The sequence below is a fragment of the Perca fluviatilis genome, chromosome 9 (assembly GCF_010015445.1).
Source record: "Perca fluviatilis chromosome 9, GENO_Pfluv_1.0, whole genome shotgun sequence".
Lineage (NCBI taxonomy): Eukaryota > Metazoa > Chordata > Actinopteri > Perciformes > Percidae > Perca > Perca fluviatilis.
Genome location: NC_053120.1, coordinates 36399086 through 36424225, shown reverse-complemented (window position 1 = coordinate 36424225; position 25140 = coordinate 36399086). Strand labels below are relative to the sequence as shown.

At 43.3% G+C, this 25140-nt stretch overlaps 3 protein-coding genes across 4 annotated transcripts; 2 read left to right on the top strand and 1 right to left on the bottom strand.

Moving 5' to 3' along the window:
- Positions 1-1750: 1750 nt before the first annotated feature.
- On the bottom strand, positions 1751-14358 carry ctns (cystinosin, lysosomal cystine transporter). Of its 2 annotated transcripts, XM_039810154.1 has the most exons (11): positions 14233-14358; positions 12249-12338; positions 11563-11641; positions 10458-10548; positions 8593-8696; positions 8362-8499; positions 7539-7638; positions 5564-5683; positions 4353-4523; positions 3810-3927; positions 1751-2184 (listed from the first exon to the last, which is right to left on the bottom strand). In XM_039810154.1, the coding sequence occupies exons 2-11, from the start codon at positions 12334-12336 to the stop codon at positions 2036-2038; spliced, it is 1158 nt and encodes a 385-aa protein (XP_039666088.1). In that variant the 5' UTR covers positions 12337-12338; positions 14233-14358; the 3' UTR covers positions 1751-2035. The 2 variants fall into 2 exon arrangements, with proteins under 2 accessions (XP_039666088.1, XP_039666089.1); XM_039810155.1 differs by lacking the exon at positions 14233-14358 and having other exon boundaries at positions 12249-12357.
- A 1532-nt stretch (positions 14359-15890) lies between these two features.
- On the top strand, positions 15891-19334 carry mrpl55 (mitochondrial ribosomal protein L55). Its single transcript, XM_039810156.1, has 3 exons — positions 15891-16021; positions 16684-16912; positions 18793-19334. The coding sequence occupies exons 1-3, from the start codon at positions 15972-15974 to the stop codon at positions 18940-18942; spliced, it is 429 nt and encodes a 142-aa protein (XP_039666090.1). The 5' UTR covers positions 15891-15971; the 3' UTR covers positions 18943-19334.
- A 726-nt stretch (positions 19335-20060) lies between these two features.
- Positions 20061-23224, top strand: ndufa11 (NADH:ubiquinone oxidoreductase subunit A11). Its single transcript, XM_039810157.1, has 4 exons — positions 20061-20233; positions 21236-21328; positions 21659-21781; positions 23032-23224. The coding sequence occupies exons 1-4, from the start codon at positions 20155-20157 to the stop codon at positions 23142-23144; spliced, it is 408 nt and encodes a 135-aa protein (XP_039666091.1). The 5' UTR covers positions 20061-20154; the 3' UTR covers positions 23145-23224.
- Positions 23225-25140: the final 1916 nt, after the last annotated feature.

The window sequence follows — 25140 nt, the reverse complement described above, 5'->3', positions numbered from 1 at the left end:
TGTGTGTGAGTGCTGACATCATCAGTCCCAACCAACCAGTGCCTTGTGTCCTGTATTAGTTCTGAGACTTTGGGGGTTTAAGCAACACATATTACAGAATTACACATTTGAACATATGTTGTATTTCACTGACATACTTTTCCATCTGGCATATTTAAATGAACTGTAAATACTTTTACACCAACAAAATAACTAAATGAGTGGAGACTTCATGGTGGGAAATACAACTTGCAGAAAATACAACAGCAATAATACTAATACATCTAAGCTGTAAGCAAGGTTCAAACCTTTTAATGGTCAACTTAAGCTCTAATGAGCTCGGCCCTATGTTCCCACATTTCTAAGATTCTTCTTAAAATTAGGCCCTATGTTCCCACATTTCTAGGACATTTTCAAAATTAGGTCTTGTGTTCCTACATTTCCCTTCAATTTAAGCCCTATCCTCCCACAACATTTTTTTAGGATCAGGGGGATACAACCTGATACAAATTTATGAAAAAGGAAATGTGGGCCTAATTTTGGAAAACAATCTTAGAAATGTGGGAACATAGGCACGCTCCCGATCACACACCTATTTGATCATTCCAGGGTATGCAGCATCACAATAACTACACACTCGGAGCTGCTATGGATGAACCAGGTGGGTCACACCTGAAGACACTGGTGGGAAGGTTTGGCGTCTTTCAGGGAGCAAGTTCTCTCCGGTCCACTCCACGTTAACTCTTTCAAATGTGGCTTTCACATGACATTATCATGAAAACTGTGTAGGCCATTGGATTAACCTTTTCCAGAACATGACTGGTCACAATGACAGAGCTGACTGTACCCAGCCTATCCCAGCTGGCTGCCGTTGCCCTGACGATCCCTGTAGTGGTAAACAGGGGGGGGGAAGAAACAGCTCACATTTGGCACCTGCTATTTAAAGGGATCAACAAGAACGCAGATTAAGAAAGGCATTGTGTATCTGACCCGATTTGGATTCAGTCACGAGAAAGACACTGTTCTAATGGGGTTTGGTCACACAAGCCAAGTCTATATCTATGGCGTTCCACTTTTGGGATTGTTCCGGTGCCTCCAGAGCTTTCGCCAGATGTCTGTCCCCTAACTCTTCCTTTGTGTTGGCGTTCTAAACTCCAGTGGATTTCTGAGGACTATGGTTAACTGCTCCTCAGATCTCTGCAGGGTAAATCCAGACAGTTCTGTTGCACGACTAAAACTACTTTTGAACGTACGCGTTCCAGCAAAACAAGTTCCTTCCCGAGGCTATTTTTGCAGCGGCAAAGCTGGCTTTTCCTGGTGCTTAGCACCGCCCAAGACGATTGTGATTGGTTTAAAGAAATGCCAATACACCAGAGCATGTTTTTCCCCTATCCAGGAAGCAAAAATTACAAAACGCCACTATGGCCACGCCAAGACCCGCCCTACAAAGCAGCTCGATTGGTTGGGGTTAGGCATTTCACCTCGAGTGGTTAAGGTTAGGATAGCCGACTGGTCAGGGGATAGGACCTGTACAAATGAGGTTACGTTACCTTGCGTTCTCATGGACGCCTGGCCAATAAATGCTAATGAAGGGCGGGTCTTGGCGTGGCCATAGTGGGATTGGTAATATCGCATCCAGGAATGCTGTGTGGACTAGCCAGACCCTCCTCCGCAGCGCTGCCGAAATGATCTGCGCCCATGTGTGTGATATTATTGACCTGGCAGTTTATCCACCAGCATCCAGTCATTATATTAACTCAAACAGGCTATGTTTTTTTGTTGTGATATTGCATTTAATTAAACGTTTTTACATTGTCATCATTACATCAGTTGTTCTTCTTTTCAGACAGTGGTAAAAAAAGACAAGTTCTGCTGCAGATATATAAAAGAAGGCGGCAATACAAATCAGTGTAAACGTGTAAAAGCTGCAGAGACCTCTGCCACACATCATCGTGACACCTGCGTGACTTCTCCTCAGCCCAGTCGTTGATTGGTCGACTCAGAGGAGCTGAGTCTTGTGATTGGGAGTCTTTGGACGGTGTGTCCCGCGCCAACATCAGTCCTCCTGTTGCCCGGCGACAGGCTCGTACTCCGCTCGCTGTCTGTACAGGCAGTAGTGCTGAGCCATGAAGAGGACGTCGAACACCACGGAGAACAGGCCCAGACCAAACTTCGTAGGATCGCCAAAAATCAGCCTCCACTCGTCTGAGGAGAGACGCTGCAGTCAGTTCACTCAGTATGCTCAGTATTACATTACATTACATGTCATTTAGCGGTCGCTTGTATCCAATTAAGTGCTTTCACTAAACTCCGGAGAGCAAGAATCAAGTACAAGCACATTAGCTAAACTAAGTGCATTTAACCCTCCTGTTGTCCTTGGGTCAAATTTGACATATTTTCTACAAGTTTCTGTATCAGAAATTTGGGTTTCTTTCAACCAAATTGTCAAAAGTTATAACGTGGATGGTTCCATATACAACGCTTTTCGCAAGTAAAATAAATGATCAGTTCACTACTTTCATTGAATTTGGGTGTTTTATTCAATTTTATGGCAAGCAAAAAAGTGACAAAAATGTCGGAAAACCCGTCAAAAAAAGCGCAGAAAAAAATGAACAAAAAGATCGGAAAAGGTTTCAAAAACGTAGAGAAAAAAAAGCTTCAAAAACGTCGGGAAAAGTTACAAAATTGTCGAAAAAGACGACCAAAACATTGAAAGATAAAGTGTTTAAAGGTCCTGTGACATGCTGCTTTTTGGATGCATTAATATAGGCCTTAGTGGTCCCCTAATATTGTATCTGAAGTCTCTTTTATATAGGCCTTAGTGGTCCCCTAATACTGTATCTGAAGTCTCTTTTATATAGACCTTAGTGGTCCCCTAATACTGTATCTGAAGTCTCTTTTATATAGACCTTAGTGGTCCCCTAATACTGTATCTGAAGTCTCTTTTATATAGACCTTAGTGGTCCCCTAATACTGTATCTGAAGTCTCCTTCCCAAAATTCAGCCTTGGTACAGAATTACAGCCACTAGAGCCAGTCCCACAATGAGCTTTCCTTAGGATGTGCCATTTCTGTGTCTGTAGCTATTGAGGAGGAGAGAGGGAGGGGGCAAGGTGGAGGGTGGGGGTGTGGCCTTGACCAACTGCCACTTTGCTCGTTTGAAAGCCATGATGTCTCTCTCTCATGGGTGGGCCAAATTCTCTGGGCGGGCAAAGCAGAGAAAGGGGAGGTAACCTTGCTCCTTATGACCTCATAAGGAGAAGATTCCAGATCGGCCCATCTGAGCTTTCATTTTCTCAAAGGCAGAGCAGGATACCCAGGGCTCGGTTTACACCTATCACCATTTCTAGCCACTGGGGGACCATAGGCAGGCTGGGGGAACTCATATTAATGTTGAAAAGCCTCATAAAGTGAAATTTTCATGCCATGGGACCTTTACATTTTGATCCAGAAAAACAACAGGTTACACGGTCGACGGGAAGACAACACAAGGGTTAACTCCAGTATCACCAGCAGACCCATGAGAGCATTTTTCACACATTTTTATTACAATTCTTTTTTTCTTCTTTGCCGTTAATGCGTGCTGGACAAGTATCCATAATATATCCATTCGTAGCTACCTGTGAGAGTGGGAACGAGGCCGGAGCACGTGCAGCTCCGCAATGATCGAGCTTCATAAACCAGAATCAGGTATATGAGCGGCTTTATAAATCTGATGAATAACATGTAGGCAGATTTCTGCCCCCTTTATCTGATGTGGAATGTGTGGCCCTTTTATGGAACAAATGCTGCACACGGCACCAGAGCGAGGATAGAGCATAACATAGTTACCGTTGTTGTAGGACTGTATGATCATCTGCAGGATACTGAGGGTTCCGCCTGTGAAGTCCAGCAGCACGTTGCCTATGCTCCAGCCCTCAGTGCTCTGTTTCATGTAGTTCATGTAGGCCTGGACAGACAGCAACACCGTAAGCACCGGTCGGCCATACATTCATTCATCCTACAGTAGGTACGATGGAACGTAACACTGAACTGATCACCGTTCCAGGAACAGCACTGAAACGCACTCATGGTATATGTTGGTCATTTTCACAATTAACGGCATTGCATCCTTTTTGTCAGTACATTTTCTATAGAGCGAATAGACGTATATAGAAAGACGTGCACGTTGTAATTCAATGCAACAGTCCTTTCCTTATGAAACGGAGCGTGTCAGGGAGGTGGACTGGATTGTTTTTAGCATGGAGAGTAAGAACAGCGCTACCGCGAGGCTAGTCTCAAATCCCACAACTCAACAAACTCAACATTTGAACTAAGTTCCCGTGTCGAGTGCACGGCTGCAGCGTAAACCATCAGCGAGTGGGTGGAGCTTACCTGCGGCACATATTTGATCAGAGTGACGGCTAGTTTAATGTAGGAGAAATAGTAGAGGTAATCCAACCAGGTGATCTGTTTGGCCACGGCAAGAAACAAGCTGACCAGGGCAAAGGTCCAGCCAATCACCAGCAGGAACACGGCTGTGCGGGACACCTGTTGACCCCCCCTCTGGAGAGACAGGGGAAAGAGACCATTACACACGGATACAGAATCCAGGACACAATGACACAATCAAATACTTAGAGGCTGCGTGTGGAACCTTTTATGTGTATTAATGGATTTCCATTGCCAATGGGTGAACGGATTGTAACGCATCTTAAACAGTGAGACTTTCTCAGCTGCCTAGAACAGCCTGTGCACTGATTTGTCAAGGACTTGGGATGGATTTTCGGGGGGGAAATCCAAAGGATGTGATGTCACGGCTGTTACGAGTAGAGATGAAGATCTTTGCCCGAACCCGATGGGTTCGGTCTTAATTTCTATCATTTTACACGGGCCGGGCTCGGGCTTGCGCTCCTGGGTTGCGTGGTAAATGAACGGTCTGGTGATGCGTTTCGATTAGTCCGAAAATGGATGCTGAGGAGGTGAAACGGAGGCTGGCCTCTGGCGATTACGTCGTGGTTGCACTGGCAAAGAAAGCAAAGTCTGGGGTGTGGAAAACTTTTGACCATGTGCATAATGAGAATAATGAGCCAGTGTACAAGTGACTCATTCCTGATAAAAGGCAAAAGAGCTGCGTGCGTGCGCACATTTGAATAATAATGTTCGAGCCCGACAAGTACATTTTGATTGACAGCTGTCAATCAAAATGTACTTGTCGGGCTCGGGCCGAATTCTGTCGGGCTCGCAGCGTGCATCGCTAGCTAACGTTATCTTAGAAATGGAGTCCGCTAACATTCACAAAGAAGCGGCATCCCGCCCCCCCCACACACACCACAGAGTCCAACCCGACAGCGGCTGATAGCAGACGGACCTCAGGACCTACTGGTTTGCTGTGTGGACTAGCCAGACCCTCCTCCGCAGCTATGTGAAGGAAGGTCTGGCAAAGCGAGACTAGGTAGGGTTAGATCCTTCCCTGTTAGTGGAGATTTGAGTCTGCAGGAGTAGTTCGTAGCCTCCTTCACTGATAAACCAGAGAACATTGGTTGGATATTTGGCACAATCTGCCCTTCTGAACACTGAGATAGATGTGAGCCTGTGTACATTACCTCGTACACAGCAGCCTGGCTGATGTAGACCAAAGTGAGCAGCACAGCGTGGAGACTGAAGAAGACATCGTTTGCGGTGACCGGGTTGATTCCATTCGGGTTCTTCGTCAGGAACTCCTCCTGCAGACAGAGACACAGCACACCCCTGCTCACTAACAGCTCGGAGGAAGGGGGTAGAAAACCTTCATGGAAATATGGAGACATGAACATGTCCAGACAAACGCTGTGTTGTTGACATCCCTGACGGTGACCTGGGAGACCCTGTTTACTGCTGCGGAGCACCCTTCTCTATCTGTGGAACAATACAACTCCTCTGCTGGTTTAAAGGAATACGCCACCGTTTGTTGAAATGGGGCTTATCACGGTCTACCCTGGCTGTAGATAGGTGGGCCAACTGTCTCAGTGCAAGTAATTAGGTTGCTTTTTTTGTCTTTTCTTGGCTCACTTTTACTCACAACATGCTAACCGGCAACATAGGATTCCATTCACTACGCTAAGCTAGCTAGCGGCGGCGCTGCCGGTGTTGCACCGGACTAAAACAATGCATGCACAAAAAATGCGGGGAGACCGTGATAAGCCCTATTTCAACAAACGGTGGCGTATCCCTTTAAGGAGCAAAGTCCCTTCACTTCCTCGTGTCTGGAAGAAGTGTGGATTGATTCAGCATTTCCCCCAGGGACTCAGCAAAAGTCAAAGTATACTTTATTATCCCAGAGTTGGGAAATTTGTTTGGTCAAAGTGCAGCACATTTAACATTATACACACACACACACACACACACACACACACACACACACACACACACACACACACACAAACACACACACACACACACACACACACACACACACACACACACACACACACACACACACACTAACATTTAGAAATAAATAGTTAAGTATGAACACAACTCACAGCCTTCCCCCACTTAGACTTCAGTCAATCAATCAGTCTGCTACTGATTGATTAACTACTTGGAACACATAATGTAGACCTAAGGCAACATTCCAAATTAATGAAAAACAAGAGAGACAAGAGTTGACAATACAATTCATTATCTTGTCCTGTGTCTTTCATTAAAAAGTCTAATAGCAGAGAGGACAAATGACACGCTAAACCTTTTGGTTTGAATTGACCTTTGCAGCAGCCTACTGTTGCCATGATTGCTGAGTTGGAACCTCCTATATAAGGGCTGGGTAGGATCCTTAAAGGTGCCCTGCCACACAAAACCGTTTTTACTTGCATTTTTTGAAATATGTTAGGTCCATATTGTTCTATATCTATGTCCATATGTATTTGTGTTATGTGGTGAATGTGAAAATGAACTGCTACCTCCTCTGTCAGCTCTAGCCACTGAAAAGAAATAAGCGGAGAAATCGAGCCAATTACAAAAGCTGGTCAGTCTTGACATCATGTTGCCTGAGCTCATTACTATTCATGAGATCGCCCAGTTGCGCTGGGTAAAGGATGCTGATAGCCAGGCTCTCATTGGCTAGCTGTTCAGAGTCAAGCAGCTTAGCTCGTTGAATATTAATGAGAACTGGCACAAATCGAGTCTTCCTGCAGGCTTTCTATACCATGCTAGAATGGCTTGAAACAAGCTAACCAAGGTATTTCTTTCCACAAAAAAATGTTACAGAGTCCATGGTAGAACTTCAGACATTACCACAAAGTAATGAAATACGTGTGGCAGGGCACCTTTAAGTATCTGCTCAGCATCACTCACAATAAGATCTGACCATAGCTGAGTGACTGATGTCTGACTACATCCAATAATTTTGCTCGCTGCCTTTACCAAAACGCTGCAATTTATCTTGGTCTTGTTGGCACATGTTCCCAAATACGTAGACTAAGCCAAAGGACAATACGCTCTGAAAGACCGTTTTGTAAAATAATACAGTCCACCAGCAGTACTAGACTGAGCATCATGAGTAAACACAGTGTAGTGTCCCTTTAAAAAGGACAAAGTTACCTTTATATAGGGCACCCAGAACAGTCCTATGTTGAAGACACTGTAGGCGATGAAGCCAGTTAGGTTGAGAGCCAGGAAGTCAAAGTTGAGACCTACAACACTGAACACAAACACGTCGCTATCATTAGTCGGACTCACTTTTATTTTATTAACATCGACATGGTTAATATCTAAGGGTTAATGCCCGACAAGGTGTCCATTATCAGGAATTAAATGACGGGACGGATTTTAGGCTTAAAATGATTCAGAAACGGATTCATGTTGACAGTTTGAGTGAAATGACACATTTGCATTCTAGTTTAATAAATACAAGGAGAGCCCTTGGAGCTGGATGTGTTAGCCAGTGTAGAGTATACACTACCGGTCACAAGTTTGGGGTCACAAAGAAATTTCCATTCCACTCCATTATAGACAGAATACCAGCTGATCTGAGTGGGTGGCTGATCTTTAATGCAATATCAACATTGCCCATTATCAACAACCATTCATCGAATGTTCCAAAGGCCCATTCGGTTTACTAATCTGATATAATTTTAAAAGGCTAACTGAGAAAACACTGGAGAACCCTTTTTTGCATTGTTTTTTAACCAGGGCAGCAGTTTTCAGATTACATTATGTGCTTACAGAATTGCAACTGATCTCAGCTGGTATTCTGTCTATAATGGAGTGGAATGGAAATTTCTAAGTGACCCCAAACTTTTGAGTGCTTCCTAGGGTAATGTGTCGAGAATATCCGACAGTATATAAACACCATCTAATTTAGTTTGCTTGAGCAAATCCGCAGAGGGGGAAATGTCCCGAACACTTAGCTGAATGAGACTACCTTTTTCTCCTCCAGTTCTCCCAGGCTTGTGGATAGAAGGACACCGACCAGGCCAGGAAGTAAATCCAGCCAATCACCTGACTGAACACAGACAGGATGTCGCTATGGACTACCAGGAAGTGGATCCTGACGGACGGGCTGGAGGAGAGAGAAGCAGGCGGGTCAGACGTGTGCAGTGAGATGGGATGGATTCTGTGACGGGACAGTGCAAGCGGCGTCAGACACACCCACCTGTCCAGCTCCGTGCTGTTGCTGAGCAGGTACGTGGTCACCTGGCCGACATCGTGGGCCGTCACGTCGAAGGTGAGCGAGGACTTCTGCGCGGGCAGCAACACCTCAACAACAAGCACAACAGCTTTCAGTCGACAGCTCCTGGGTGGGGGGGGGGCCGGTACCGAGTACATTGAGATTAAAGTGCCCATATTATGAAAAGAAAACACTTTTTCTGGGATTTGGGGTGTTATTTTGTGTCTCTGGTGCTTTCACACGCATATAAACTTTGAAAAAAACAAACATCCATGCTGTTTTGAGTGAGAGACAGGGTTTCTGAATGTAACCTGCCTTCAGTCTCCGGGTGAGCTGTTCAAAATCTTCACGGCTTTCTACGTCACTAGCCGAAACAAGGGAGCTAGGGGGCTAACCGTTAGCATGCCAGCTCGTTCACAATGGCAAAACACTGCTACAACACACACAAATTCACCCTAATCTACAAAATAAATTGTATAGAACTACTTACACGTCCCTGTTCTGCAGGTATTCCACGCAAAGTTGGAAGTGCGCCCTCATTTAGAAGAAGTCTCCCGGCTAACCCTGCCTTGTACAGGCCTAAGTTGGAGAAACAGCTAGCTAGCTCACGTAATCCTTACTGAGCATGTGCTACTGACAACAAATATCTTACAGAAGTTGAGAGGTCTCACTCTGTAGCTAAAACAGAGAGCTGACACAGGGTGAAAAGAGGAGCTGCAGCAATGTGCAGCACAAGAAAAATATGGTGTTTTTTTTTTAATTAAACCATGTAAACCTATTCTGATACAATCTCAAATTACAAGTATTAACCTGAAAATGAGCATAATATGGTATGTATGATTCATTTTGCTCACAGAGATCTGGGCTTTGTGTTTGATCTTGATATCTTTGTGGACAATAATGGAGCTCTATAGCCCAGGGAAATAAGAAAACCATTGTTGCTTTGTTTCTCCTTCTTTAAAAGGTGCAGTAGGTAAGCCTTATAAAACTAACTTTCTGTCATATTTGCTGAAACTGACCCATGTAGAACTACATGAAGCAGGTAATAAAAAATAAAAAAAAAAATCTGACTGGCACCACCTACCACCTAGTGCGATTTGCAAAAACCCACCGCTCCCTGTTCAGATGCACCAATCAGGGCCGGGGGGTGGGGGGGGTGTATAACTGCGTGTCAATCACTGCTTATGCACACGCATTCATTCTCCCTTGTGGGGGGAGGGGCTTAGGACACTGTTTTGGGCTTTAGCAGAAAGTGGGGGTAGGGACTGAGAAGGTTTACTAAATATACCGTATAAAATGAAGTTGCATATTAAACTGGGCCTACAGTAACGTGTAGCGCAGCCTAAAGCCTTTACATATACATTTTAAGTGGATAGAATACTATTAAAATAATAATAATAGTTGGCATGATTTTATAGATCATGTTTTAATGTTAAACATATGTGGCACAGTCAATCTTTAGGATGAACTGGGTCTGTGGATCTTAGTGACTACCTTACCTATAGGACAGTAAGCCTATCATCAGTGGGGATTTATATTAGCTAATAATATGCTGGATTCATTATAGGACTTTTGAATTTTTTAAAGAAACTTAACAATAATTTGGAGAGCCCCCCTGCATTGACTCTGAGGACACCCTAGGGATCCCAGACCCCCTGTTGAAGATCTCTGTGCTAGAGGAAAGGTAAAGTGAGGGTCACCAAAAACACAATGGGATGAGACTTGCTCTCGAGTTGTACTTCAACTGTTAGCGTGCCTCAGGCTAAATTAGGATTCGTCCTCCTCTCCGTTCCATCTCTTCAGCATCTGAACCTGTATCCAGACTGTAGGTTCACTGCTGCATCGGTTACCTGCTCAGGCACGCTGATCACAGACGAGTAGTTTGTCTTGGAGCTGAAGGTCACGTTGAACCAAATGACAGCCGACTGGTTGACAGGGGAACTAGAGACAGACACACAAGTCCAGTCAGAACAACGCTGATCCTGACAGCTGCTTCCACAGACCACAGGAGCCCTGACAGCTACAGGACCGGGATCTAGATTTCACTTCTTTAAAGCTTTAGTGCGTAACTTTTTGATATTAATGAACGTCCGTTACATTCAAGCCGTTGCCAAATGAGTTGCTACAAAGCTAATGAAGACTATCAGCTCCGCACAACTCTCTCTGGATTTCTCAGAATGGCTATGTTCAGAAGATTGCGTCGTCCGGTGACTTTCGCGCGCAGAAACTCAAGTGACCATAATGACCTCTTCTGAAGAGTCCGTCATGTTTTTTTAATCCTCCGTGTCCTCCTTGGCTACTAGCAGCTGTGTGGAGGAGGGGTGGGGGCGCGTGCGCGATCACGGAAGGCTTGTATCATGTGGACGCGCCGACAGTGTTGTTGTCATGACTTAGAATTCCTCATGGGGGGAGACAAAAACTACGCACTATAGCTTTAACTTGCTGAGCTTTTTGCCTTTTTAGTGTTTCAAAGCGTTGTCGTGCGGCCCAGCACTGCTGTGGAACAGACACACACCTGGTTTGACATGTTTTTCCAGTTTTAGCTGCCACACACTCACTCATTAACAGACCACTGATTCAATAACTTCCTTAACCACATTCTATAGTAGGGCAGAGGTTGAAGCTATGGCTTTTAAAGAGTAACTAAAGCAGGAAACGAGTCAAAGACGGAATGTTACAATGTTACAATGTGGCCTGGCCAATGCAACTCTCCCCAACAGATTACTGTACACCCAACAAACTGAGCTGTGTATCCAACTGTACTGAAAGTGCTCCTGGATTTACAGGAAACTGTAAAAGGGTTGGTGTTAATCCCCCTTTAATAAAGGACAGGCAGACAGACGGGCGCGCAGACAGACACAGCCAATCAAACAGAAACTGCAGACTCATCATAAGCCTCCTACAACATGGTGTCAGCTTGGGAGTGAAAGACGCTAACGCTACACACATGGTTACCTGGTGGTAATGGTGACGTTGGCTTTAGAGTTCTCCTCAAGTGTGACAGACTCTGGAGCAAACAAGAACACTCTGGACTCTGGAGGACAAATGGACAGACAGACAGACAGACAGAGAGACAAAGAGACAGACAGACACACAGACAGACAGAGACAGACAGACAGACAAAGAGACAGACAGATGGATGGACAGACGGACAGACAGACAGACACAGAATAATAATCATTGGACATTCAATCCAAGATGCTCCCAGAAACAGTGCATGGTAGAGCTGGGCAATATATCGATATTATATCGATATCGTGAAATGAGACTAGATATTGTATAATATAACTGTTCTATTATTTGCCTTTACCCACTTAGTCATTTTATCCACATTATTGATGATTATTTATCAAAAATCTCATTGTGTAAATATTTTGTGAAATCACCAATAGTCAACACTACAATATCGTTGCGGTATCAATATCGAGGTATTTGGTCAAAAATATCGTGATATTTGATTTTCTCCATATCGCCCAGCCCTAGTGCATGGGCATATTTGTTTACAGTTTTACCATCATCACCATCATCACCATCATCATCATGAGGTTACTACAAGGGTGACTGAACATTTTCAGAACCTGTACATCTTCACGGGTCATTGAAACAGACAGAGATAATATCCAGGAGAGTGAGTGAGTCACCAGAGATGCAGCTCAGCGTCCCCAGCAGCAGCAGCAGCAGCAGCAGGTGGGCAGGAAGCCATGTGTTCAACCTGCCCAGAGCAGCCATGTCTGCAACACATACACACACAGCACGCAGTCCTTTCACACAATCACCGAGGTTATGATATTCACAACTGTCACTGTACTGAACTGTAACCCACGCTGGCTGGGACAGTCACTGACACCTTGACGTGTACAGTGAGTATATGAGGGGGTTTCATTATGCACACATATTCACTTCATATGACATGTTAAATCAGACAGACTGCCTGTCCCAAAGCACAGATGGTATTAAAGAGGTTTATGGAGGCTAAATAATCTGAATCTTTAATCTACTGTTAATGTTAGAACCACAGACTGTAAAGAACTAGGTAAGAACCATAGACTTTATAGAACTAGGTTAGAAACACAGACTGTATAGACCTAGGTTAGAACCAAAGACTGTATAGACCTAGGTTAGAACTACAGACTGTATAGACCTAGGTTAGAACCAAAGACTGTATAGACCTAGGTTAGAACTACAGACTGTATAGACCTAGGTTAGAACCAAAGACTGTATAGACCTAGGTTAGAACTACAGACTGTATAGACCTAGGTTAGAACCAAAGACTGTATAGACCTAGGTTAGAACCACAGACTGTATAGACCTAGGTTAGAACCACATACTGTATAGACCTAGGTTAGAACTACAGACTGTATAGACCTAGGTTAGAACCAAAGACTGTATAGACCTAGGTTAGAACCACATACTGTATAGACCTAGGTTAGAACCACAGACTGTATAGACCTAGGTAAGAAACATAGACTGTATAGAACTAGGTAAGAAACATAGACTGTATAGAACTGGGTAAGAAACATAGACTTTATAGAACTAGGTAAGAAACACAGACTGTATAGACCTAGGTTAGAACCAAAGACTGTATAGACCTAGGTTAGAACTACAGACTGTATAGACCTAGGTTAGAACCAAAGACTGTATAGACCTAGGTTAGAACTACAGACTGTATAGACCTAGGTTAGAACCAAAGACTGTATAGACCTAGGTTAGAACTACAGACTGTATAGACCTAGGTTAGAACCAAAGACTGTATAGACCTAGGTTAGAACCACAGACTGTATAGACCTAGGTTAGAACCACATACTGTATAGACCTAGGTTAGAACTACAGACTGTATAGACCTAGGTTAGAACCAAAGACTGTATAGACCTAGGTTAGAACCACATACTGTATAGACCTAGGTTAGAACCACAGACTGTATAGACCTAGGTAAGAAACATAGACTGTATAGAACTAGGTAAGAAACATAGACTGTATAGAACTGGGTAAGAAACATAGACTGTATAGAACTAGGTAAGAAACTTAGACTGTATAGAACTGGGTAAGAAACATAGACTGTATAGAACTGGGTAAGAAACTTAGACTGTATAGAACTAGGTAAGAAACATAGACTGTATAGAACTAGGTAAGAAACATAGACTGTATAGAACTAGGTAAGAAACATAGACTGTATAGAACTAGGTAAGAAACTTAGACTGTATAGAACTGGGTAAGAAACTTAGACTGTATAGAACTAGGTAAGAAACTTAGACTGTATAGAACTGGGTAAGAAACTTAGACTGTATAGAACTAGGTAAGAAACATACACTGTATTAGAACTAGCTATGTAAGAATCACAGACTGTATAGAACTAGGTAAGAAACATAGACTGTATAGAACTAGGTAAGAAACATAGACTGTATAGAACTAGGTAAGAAACATAGACTGTATTAGAACTAGCTATGTAAGAATCACAGACTGTATAGAACTAGGTAAGAAACATAGACTGTATAGAACTAGGTTAGAACACGTCAGAGTGAGGTCAGAGTCTACAGACATACTGTATATTACAGAAAGTTATCGATCTTAATACTGAAACGGTTCATTGTGTTTAACACGTAAATAAAAAGATGAAACTTCACTTACTGGAGCTGAGTTGAGGGTTGAGTGGACAGCTTCCTGTTTCGCAGCTGCTCAGTCACATGACTCTTCTTCTTTCTTCTGTTGCAGTGTGGCATCTTGTTCTGTTTCTCACTCCCGGGGGTTTGCGGCCGGCCGGGCGGAGCCCTGCCGCCCCCTGCTGGACACTCACAGAATGACTCTGACCCTGGCATCATCAGTCCTGCTGCTAAATGAGTTTTTTCCCCCTTTCTTTTTTCCTTCAATTAATTTATTGAAAGCATTTGCAGTTACAAACAACACATACAAGTAGGCCTACACATACACATACACATACACATACACACAACTACAAAATAAATACAGTCTGCAAAGTCCAACAAGGCTAATCCACAAGCAGTCCAATTCATAGCATCACTTACAGTTAGAAGAGTTCCAATATATAATAATATCACCATCAATATAATATCATATATATCTGAATATATATATGACTATCTTATGGAGTCCAAATATTCATTTACTTCACTTTCAAACAGGAAAGAAAAGTTTAGAGCCCCTGAACTTGCATTTATGGATGTGATATTTAGCGAGTAAATAAAAGATTAATAATGAAATATTGTCCTTCCTTGTCCGTCTTAAGATCGACCACACCAAAGAAAACATGCTTAAAGCAAAATGAGAAATCCGTAACGAAATAGGTTTGGGACATCTGACCAGAATATTTCTGTGTAGGAACATTTCCAAAATAAATCGGAAATATCTTCATCTGACCTTTGACAGAAAGAGCATTCAGATTATTCCATATCTGGCTTATACCGCTTAAGCACACACTTTGCTGAGTAGAATCTGTGAATTAATTTCAACGTAACTTCTCTCACTTTATTAGTAAGCAAATATTTGAAAGGCAACAGACCAAACGTTTTTTTAAACTGTTCCAATATGGGATTATATAAGGAATAGTAACAATATCTTTTTGGTATATAGAGTCCATATTGCGAGTCAGTGGCCATGGGAAATGAATGCGTGCTGCTACACGAGTAATGAATGAATCCCTCTTCAATCAACCATAGGCATTATAGGATGAGAACACCCTGGACAATCTCAACATATAACCAAAATCAGGATTTATGTCATTCTGATCTGAATTCGTGTCTCAGTCATTATTGGCCGAGATTTCAAAAATCATCTAGTTTACTCGATGTGACTACTTCCCAAAAAGGCAATCATTTATAGATTTGATTGCCTTTATAGCCTATAAACCAGGCTAACTTTAATTATATTTGGAAAAGAAAAAAATGAAAATGAAAGCAGCTTTTGTTTCCCTATCCCAAAGCAGAGTTTTATGAAACAAGGAGGCATCAACCTCTAAGATATGACTATGTTAGATTATTCACGTCCTCGGCTGGTTTGTATTGGAAAATGGTCTACAAGCATAATTTTAGTTTCCATAACACCCAGCTGTGGAATATGGAATTGCAGGTATGTGGAATTTAGAAATACATCTTTATTTAGAGAAAAGAATATGGTATGTAATGCACTTTTACTTTTAAAATGTAGGTTAAATGATTGAAAACAGTAAGACAATGGATAATGTTATCAAAGCAATCTCACAATCTAAAGTTGCGATGTCTCACAGATTTACATTAAAAGGTCGGAACCAACCTGCGTGTTAAGTTTCAGTAGGACATTTACTGTGTGGACTCCAGTGTGTGACCTTCCGGTGTGGTGCTCCGTGTTCCTGTTGGAGGGAGCCGCTCGCCAACATGTTTCTAATGAAGCTCTGTCCCGTTTCACCGAGCAGCCTGCTCTCACGGTAAGGCTGCACACACACACACACACACACACACACACACACGGTTCACGTTAACGTGCACGTTAGCGCTCGTGCTGGTTTACTGTTAGACAGAAAAGAATGGAGAGGAAGGGTCACGCTCATGGCATTTACAGTAAGTGTGTGTGTGTGTGTGTGTGTGTGTGTGTGTGTGTGTGTGTGTGTTGTGTGTGTGTGTGTGTGTGTGTGTGTCTCTGTCTCTGTGTTCTTGTGGTTGTGTTCTTGTGGTTTTGTGTGTGCGTGTGTCTCTGTCTCGTGTGTGTGTGTGCGTGTGTGTGTCTCTGTCTCTCTCTGTCTGTGTGTGTCTCTCTGTGTGTGTGTCTCTCTCTGTGTGTGTGTGTGTGTGTGTGTGTGTGTCTCGCTCTCTCTCCGTCTCTGTTTGTGTCTCTGTCTCTCTCTGTCTGTGTGTGTGTTTCTCTCTGTGTGTGTGTGTGTGTGTGTGTGTGTGTGTGTGTGTCTGTCTCTGTGTATGTGTGTGTATGTCTCTCTCTCTCTGTCTGTGTATGTGTTTCTCTCTGTGTGTCTCTCTCTGTGTGTGTGTGTTGTGGTTTTGTGTGTGTGTGTGTGTGTGTGTGTGTGTGTGTGTGTGTGTGTGTGTGTCTCTCTCTGTGTGTGTGTTGTGTTGTGGTTTTGTGCGTGTGCAGGTGTGTTTTCCCTGTGCTCCCCCGGACAGTGGCCCCGGCCCGGGGCTCGGCCGCAGGGCTCGGCCAGGCCTCCCTGCTGCACACCCACGGCGCTCGGTGGAACTCCAACAGGACGTCGGTGGTGCGCTTTGGCCGCCAGAAGTACGAGCGGCTGTACCCGGTGACGCTGGTCCGACCCGATGGATCCACAGTGAACATCAGATACAAAGAACCCAGACGCATCCTCATGGTGAGAGTACACAGTGTACACACTCTGCTCTCTTTCCTATACAAACATGGCTTTCATTCTTCCTGCTTATGTTAACATGAGTGACCAGACAGTTGGATCATATTAATAATATTACAGAAACATGTAAGCCTGACGTCATCATACTCAGATTCTAGTCAGAATAGGAGTCTGATACTGCTCCATTGGGCTGGGATTATGGGGCGCGTTTCAACCGAACCAGGAAAGAAAATGCCTCTTCACTCAATTGGATAGACCTCCAACCAATCAGAGCAACAGATAGACCTCCAACCAATCAGAGCAACGGAGACAGACGTCACAGAAGCTGCAAGTCAAAGGCAGGCCTCGACAGAGCAGAGGCGGCAATGTGTATACATACGTGATCGCGGTTCTCTGTTCCTCCTTTTTAAAATTAATGCGCTGTCGATATCTTCTATAACAGATGCGATGGCGGAATCTACACATCTCAGTTCTCCAGCGGCAGAATTCAACCCAAGCGTTCTTTGGTGACGTGGTTGATTACGTTACTGTTGATCATCTGTCCATCATCGTATAAAGCCCGCCCTGACAATTTGATTGGTCCGAAACGCTCTGGTTCGAGCATAGTCTGGACCAGAGGTGTATAGTCCAGGTGCCAGAAAGTAGAAATCCTGTGCAGCAGCTGTCCCAACCATCACTAAACCAGCTCCTCTACCAGGTAGATGAGCTCGTTAGTGAAAACACCTGTTCTAGATGTAGAGGCAGATCCAAAAACATGGCAGGATTTTTACTTTCTGGCACCTGGACTATACACCTCTGGTGTCTATATATATGTGTGTTTGTGTTTGTGTGTGTGTGTGTGTGTGTGTGTGTGTGTGTGTGTGTGTGTGTGTGTGTGTGTGTGTGTGTGTGTGTGTGTGTGTGTGTGTGTGTGTGTGTGTGTGTGTGTGTGTGTGTGTGTGTGTGTGTGTGTGTGTGTGTGTGTGTGTGTGTGTGTGTGTGTGTGTGTGTGTGTGTGTGTGTGTGTGTGTGTGTGTGTGTGTGTGTGTGCCTTAGCCATGAAGATATGATTTGGCAATATCTTCCCACACATCTTTTTATTTCAACATGGCGTGCTGTGGGACAGAGGTGTATAGTCCAGGTGCCAGAAAGTAAAAATCCTGCCATGTTTTTGGATCTGCCTCTACATCTAGAACAGGTGTTTTCACTAACAAGCTCATCTACCTGGTAGAGGAGCTGGTTTAGTGATGGTTGGGACAGCTGCTGGACAGGATTTCTACTTTCTGGCACCTGGACTATACACCTCTGGTCCGGACCGAACTTCCCGACCTCAAATGTTGTGGGCGGGGCTAAGTTCACCTGGCATCCAGGCTAGAAACATGTTTTAAAAATCTCAAACGGGTCTGGACCTGCATCAAAACACACAGTGACACAGTGATACATGTGTATGTGCACTAACCGAGTCTCTGCCTTTTTAAAGTGGGTTCTAATGATTTTAGTATCTGCTTCCAGCAGCGCAGAGATCCAAAAAAATTATTATTCTAGTGGCATATGTGATATCTGAGTGGGTTGGGGCTTTACTGACTTATTATGGCACTTCAAAAAGCAGTATGTTAGCCTTTCGCACACCATTTTGCAAGTCAAAGTCTTAGTCATCAAACACTTTCCGATCTTGGCACGTCTTACTTTGGAGACTTTCAGAGACATTTGAAAAACAGTGGTCAGTAGCCGAGGTATCGTGACTTTCAGTAGTTTTTCCAGCCAAGGCTGAGATAACCCTGATGACATCACTATGATCTCATCAGGGTTATTTACTCATAACCTGCACTGCTCCTGTGGCGTACACGTCCATGAGTATGTGTTCATATTTGTATGTTTATCGGTGTTTCTTTGTGTGTTGAAAGATGCCCGTGGATCTGTCCAGTCTGTCTGAAGAGGAGCGTCGAGCTCGGCAGAAAAAGAGGGAAGTGAAGAAGACGAAGAAACAGACGACCATCCACTACGAAGACGACTTTGAAGCTGACAAATACAGCCACTTCTGGAAGAAGAAGTGACTTGTTTATATTGTGAATATAAAGATCATATTCTCACTTCCGACCCTGCATTCGTCCATATTCGGTATATTTTTTATTGGAAAAGATCAAACGGTGGACGCTGAAACTCAGACCAACGACATTGGCAGAGTACGGCAGGATGAAGGCCAACGTGTAGCCGACGGAGCTCTGCTGCTGGGTGATGACCCTCCCTGACCTGTACCTGCTATTAAAAATGCTGAGTTAATACTTTGGTTTAATAAAGCTGTGTGTGTGGTGAATTTTTAATAAAGTACACAAACCTGTTGTTAAAGTGCTGTTGGGCTGCACATGTCCTGGTTACTGATGTGCTGCAGCCTGTCCTCTCTCTACTCTATGCTGAGTTGAATAAAGCCTTCAGGCTCTGAACAGACTGACTGTGTGTTACCTCCTGGAATCTGAAAAACTGTTGTGTACCTACAGTTACTTTTTTTTTTAAAGATGATTTTTTTGGGGCTTTTCAACCTTTGATTGACAGAACAGCTAGGTGAGAAGAGGGGGAAGACATGCAGGAAATTGTCACTGGTCAGGCTCGAACCCTGGGCCTCTGCATCAAGTCATAAACCTCTATGTATATGTGCGCATGCTCATATACAACTGAGCCAACCTGGCCACTGTGAAGATAGTGAAAACGTATATTTAGAAAATACAAAAGGCATGCTGGGAGCAGAGGTGGGATATCATGATCTGTTCAAGGTTAGAATGTACATACCTGTGCAAAAATCCCATTCAGAGTAGTGCAGTAATAACTTCATCCTATATTACATCCATAACAGTGAACTGCCTACATGTATTCTAGTGGAAAATCACATTGGATTGATTTTTGTTACTTATGTGTCTTATATTACACTGATCAGGAGTAGTACTCCTAATTTCATAAACACTTTCTTTTCTAATACAGCACTCACATGAGTGAGTTATATTATTGAGTGGAGGAAGATAAGTTAGTTAAGATATCTCCTTGTTACAGACAGCTATTTCATTAAGTAGCCTAGTATAATGAGGAAACCGCTTGAGCGCTGGTGGTTGGCAGTCCACGGCTTCACACCATAGACAGTATATAAGCTTCACACTCCGCTCCAGCAGGCGGCGGTAATGCACCACAAACTTGGGTTATCAGCCGCCAGAAACATACGAGAAATAGGTTTCTCGCGAGAATTCCATTCCTGAGATTGCGTCCTTGCTCAGTCCGACATGGGGTACTGGGACCTGGCAGAGGGCACAGACTGCGTCCAAAAGACATGGATAACTACCAAGCTGGCCACGGCTCTGGGTAAATATGTCAGCTCTACGCTGCTGGAGAGGCAGGTTGTCCAAACATAACTAACGTTAACTGTGTGCTGCTGAACCAGCGTTAATGCTAATGCTAGCAGGTTAGCCTGGTGCATTCAGGATACAACACAACACAACGTTATTAAAATGTAAAGAGAAAAAAAAAGCTTTTAGTTTCGGCTTATTCTTTGACTGAGGAGGTGTTTTTTTTGTATCTCCCTGATAATGAGTTTCTCTACCAATAGTACCGTTTGTTGTTGTCACTGCCTCTTTTAGACTATTCCACAGGCAGCCTAGATAGACCTTTTTCACGGCAGACATGTTGACATGTCATAGTAGGAATAGCACAGGTGTATTCAAAACCATTACTGATGGCTGCATTCCACTTAGGAGAGACCCTGGTATTAAACCATTACTGATGGCTGCATTCCACTTAGGAGAGGTCCTGGTATTAAACCATTACTGATGGCTGCATTCCACTTAGGAGAGGTCCTGGTATTAAACCATTACTGATGGCTGCATTACACTTAGGAGAGGTCCTGGTATTAAACCATTACTGATGGCTGCATTCCACTTAGGAGAGGCCCTGGTATTACACCATTACTGATGGCTGCATTCCACTTAGGAGAGACCCTGGTATTAAACCATTACTGATGGCTGCATTCCACTTAGGAGAGGTCCTGGTATTAAACCATTACTGATGGCTGCATTCCACTTAGGAGAGACCCTGGTATTACACCATTAATGATGGCTGCATTCCACTTAGGAGAGACCCTGGTATTGGGCATGCTGACTCACTGAAATAGCTTACTGGGACACTTGATGGAACTGAGCCATCGTTAAGGTTCTCAATTTCAGCTGTGCTTTTCCTACTATGACAAGTCAAAATGTCTGCTGTGAAAAAGGTCCATTAGGACTGGCACCTTGTTGTTTGGTTAATTGTGTGTGTGTGTGTGTGTGTGTGTGTGTGTGTGTGTGTGTGTGTGTGTGTGTGTGTGTTTAGGCCTGGTTGGCTCAGCCTATCACATAGTGGCATTCCAGCCTGATTCTGCAGTGGCAGCGCTACAGAGGGCCACAAACACAACTGTTACCATGGGTAAATATTATCATTCACATCATACTGCTTAAAAAAACGCAGGGATAAAGTGACAGATTTCTCCTGCTAGACAAGGAAATCTCGCAAATACATTTAACTGTTCCAAAGAGAAGTTCTAAAAATGTTATTGTGATGATTGTCAGAACTGCTGTGTTACCCCAAAGTTAAAGCTAAAGGTTTCTCAGCCTCATTCTTTTCAAAGTACAAAGCCACGACCATGATGAATGTGTCATTTTGGTCTAAATTTGTTGACGCATTGTTCTTTGGATTCCACGAACTGTATTCAAATTTGTGTCATGCTGAAGTGGGTGTCTGTCTGTGTTGTTCCAGCCACCATGGGAGCCATTTTCGGCATGGCGACTTGCCTCAGTGCTCAGGCTCGGGACGCCCCAGACGACCCACTGAATTACTTCATCGGGGGCTGTGCTTCTGGGATCTTCCTGGGAGCCAGAAGTAAGTATCCGTCGCGGCTGACTCTGCTTCCTCCCGACCTCGCTCTTCCAGCCGCTGACCCACATTTGATGTCCGCCATCATTGAGAATGTTCCAATCCTTTTGTTTAAGATGATATCTTAGGAGGTGCAAAACCCTGTGTTCCAGTACCCATACTACCATATTATTTGGTGTGCCAGGAAAAGGATTTAGTATGTCCCAATGCATAGTATGTCGAATAGAGATGCCCCGATCACGTTTTTAGCTGCCGTTACCGATTGTCGATCCTCAATGAGCAATATCTGCCGACAGAGGGCCGATGCCGATCATTTTGATTTTAGTTTAGTTCTAGCAGTGTGCTCGGCTGTGTAAAGTATTGGCCAGTTTGTAGTCCAGTCAAGTTTATTTATATAGCACATTTAAAACAACCAAAGTTGACCCAAGTGTATGGGGATCTCCACCAGGGGGCAGTGTAGCTGGGTATATAATGGTGTGTCACTCTTTAGTAGGTCTATGAATAAGAATCACAAGTCAGTCTTATTACTTATACCCATTTCCCACTGAAATTAGCGTATATATGCGGTATTTGAACAGGGAATTCTAATGATGGACTCCTTTCCCATTGCAAGTAGACAAGTTTGCGAAAACGGGGGTTAACTTTTCCTGCTACAGCTTACAGTGCACAAAACGGCAAACTATCTCATATCTTCGCTACTACACTTAAACTCTCCTCTGCTCCGACCCCTCACGCTACTGTCTATATCTGACTATTTTTCGGGAGGGGGGCTTATAGAGACAGGCGCTCCAACAGAAGGGGGGCAGCATCCACGGGCAGTATGAGAAAACATAGTAAAAATAAAAGTATGAACCTGAAAATGCTATACAACAGGTCTCCTTTTAAACCAATGGAAACTTCAAATCTTTTACTTAAATGTTTTAGACTTAATGTAGGGGCCTATGGAATCTGTGCTCTAGCTTTTTATTTTTATTTTTCATAATTTTGCGATTCCGTCCAAGATTCTGTTATAACAGAAACCACAGAGCCCTACCTTAATGTCGCCATCAGTCTGTCGGGCCGTGTCAAAAAAGACACAGGGCCTAACAACTCTTCTGGGGAAACCCTGTTGATTAGTTAGCTGATAGTTGATTAGTTATATTATTTTGTAGAAGTACTACTGATCACTGAGGAAAAAGTGTAAAAATATGCCAAACTATTGTCTAACTGTGTGTGTGTGTGTGTGTGTGTGTGTGTTTCTGTGTGTGTGTGTCCAGCCCACAGTGCTATAACGGGTACGTCAGCGTGTCTGGGTCTGGGTACACTGGCCTTCTTTACCAAAGTCGGTAAGATGGAGGGATGGAAGCTCGCTGCATCCCCCAAACTATGAGGAGGAAGACAGCTGTACATTAACATTAACTGTATGTTGTAAAAAGAGTTCGTATAATAAAGTTCTTGTGAAAACAAAAACCATTAAGTCTGAGTGTCATAGTGTGGCGAGGTGAGAGAAAACAAGTTGTGAAAGAGTATCTGCAAATCTACAGTAAAGTAGCAGTTTGATTATTCCGATTTATCATTTTTACAGATTTTGTTAATGTTTTTATTCTTTATGAGTGCACTACTATCCTGGTTCTGATCTGGTGTGCACGTGACATCAGATCCAGGTTTGATAAAGCCTCTGTCATCATCTCGGCAGCGACGGGCCTCACCTGTCGAGCCCCAAATGTCTCTGATGTTGCCTTTTAGGAAACCAAACAGCTGAGAGATCCACTGACCTTACAACGTCAGCATGTTTACAATAAAGGGTACAGAACAGGCTACATACAGCTGGGGGGAAATAAAGACACTACATGAAAAGCAACATACGGAAGAGGATTAGGGTCAAATGTGAAATATGTATTTGACTTTAAACTCAGAATTCTGACTTCAAACTCAGAATATTCTGGCTTTAACTCTGCGGGAAAATACTCCAATATGTCAAATGTGGCCCTAATCCTCCTGCGTAGCAACAACATACAAACATTGCAAAGCATGGGTCGTATAATAGATTATATTATATGCATGAAGTCGGTGGTTATGTACACTATATGCATGCATACAGTCTGTGTACACTGATATGTGTAAAGGTTATGTCTCCTGTGCAGATACAGTGTTAGTCACATCACCGTCTAGCACAACAACATTCAACCAAATGTACACTGAACAAAATTATAAATGCAACACTTTTGTTTTTGCCCCCATTTTTCATGAGCTGAACTCAAAGATCTAAGACTTTTTCTATGTACACAAAAGGATTATTCCTCTCAAATATTGTTCTAAATCTGTGTTAGTGGGAATTTCTCCTTTGCCGAGATAATCCATCCTCCTCACAGGTGTGGTATATCAAGATGCTGATTAGACAGCATGATTATTGCACAGGTGTGCCTTAGGCTGGCCACAATAAAAGGCCACTCTAAAATGTGCACAAGCACTAACGGACATTTGGAAAAACAGAAAAATGGGTTCCAATATCCAATTTTTTATTTTTTTCCACCTTGACAAATTAAAAAATTGGATCTTTAAACTGTTTTTAAAACCTTATTCTGTTTTTATTCAGAGGATCAGAAATTGAGAAAATTACAAAATTGCGTCTGGGCTCCAATTATTCAATACTGCAATGGTATTCTCTCCCTCGTTCCGACTAGATACACCCCGCCCCCCCACTCGAAACCATCAGTTGCAAGCACCTCTGACCCCAAAGTCTATCTTTTTTTTTGGTCCATATGCTGTTAATGACCTGCATATTCCGCAAAGTAGAGGAAGAGAATACCATTGCAGTATTGAATAATTGGAGCCCAGACGCAATTTTGTAATTTTTATCAATTTCTGATCCTCTGAATAAAAAACAAAAAATTGGAAAAACAATTTTTTTCCAATTTTTTAATTTGTCAAGGTGGGAAAAAAAATGAAAATTTTTATATTTGAACCCATTTTTCTGTTTTTCCAAATGTCCGTTTGTGCTTAGAAAATTGAACTGATAAGCGTTACACTGACCGGATCCATCCCTCTCTCTCTCTCTCTCTCTCTCTCTCTCTCTTTCTCTTTCTCTCTCGACCTGACTGCAGTTCGTCGTCGTAACCGACCTGAGTGGGCAAATGCTCACATTCGATGGCATCTGGCACTTTGGAGAGGTGTTCTCTTCACGTATGAACCCTAACCCTAACACCAGATACTGACTGGTTTTGGGAGAAGTGCTCACTAACACAAATTTAGACAGATTTGTGAACAATATTTGAGCGAAATAAGCCTTTTGTGTACATAGAAAAAGTCTTAAATCTTTGAGTTCAGCTCATGAAAAATGGGGGCAAAAACAAAAGGGTTGCGTTTATAATTTTGTTCAGTGTGCA

Excerpts from the sequence above, each read along its gene's own strand:
- ctns (XM_039810154.1), bottom strand. The coding sequence starts at position 12,336 with ATGGCTGCTCTGGGCAGGTTGAACACATGGCTTCCTGCCCACCTGCTG. Across the intron at positions 11,642-12,248 it reads GACGCTGAGCTGCATCTCTG|AGTCCAGAGTGTTCTTGTTT; the intron begins GTGACTCACTCA and ends TTTGTCCTCCAG. Across the intron at positions 5,684-7,538 it reads TCTGGGTGCCCTATATAAAG|GAGGAGTTCCTGACGAAGAA; the intron begins GTAACTTTGTCC and ends CTCTGTCTGCAG.
- ndufa11 (XM_039810157.1), top strand. The coding sequence starts at position 20,155 with ATGGGGTACTGGGACCTGGCAGAGGGCACAGACTGCGTCCAAAAGACA. Across the intron at positions 20,234-21,235 it reads CAAGCTGGCCACGGCTCTGG|GCCTGGTTGGCTCAGCCTAT; the intron begins GTAAATATGTCA and ends GTGTGTGTTTAG. Across the intron at positions 21,329-21,658 it reads AAACACAACTGTTACCATGG|CCACCATGGGAGCCATTTTC; the intron begins GTAAATATTATC and ends GTGTTGTTCCAG.
- mrpl55 (XM_039810156.1), top strand. The coding sequence starts at position 15,972 with ATGTTTCTAATGAAGCTCTGTCCCGTTTCACCGAGCAGCCTGCTCTCA. Across the intron at positions 16,022-16,683 it reads CCGAGCAGCCTGCTCTCACG|GTGTGTTTTCCCTGTGCTCC; the intron begins GTAAGGCTGCAC and ends GTGCGTGTGCAG. Across the intron at positions 16,913-18,792 it reads AACCCAGACGCATCCTCATG|ATGCCCGTGGATCTGTCCAG; the intron begins GTGAGAGTACAC and ends GTGTGTTGAAAG.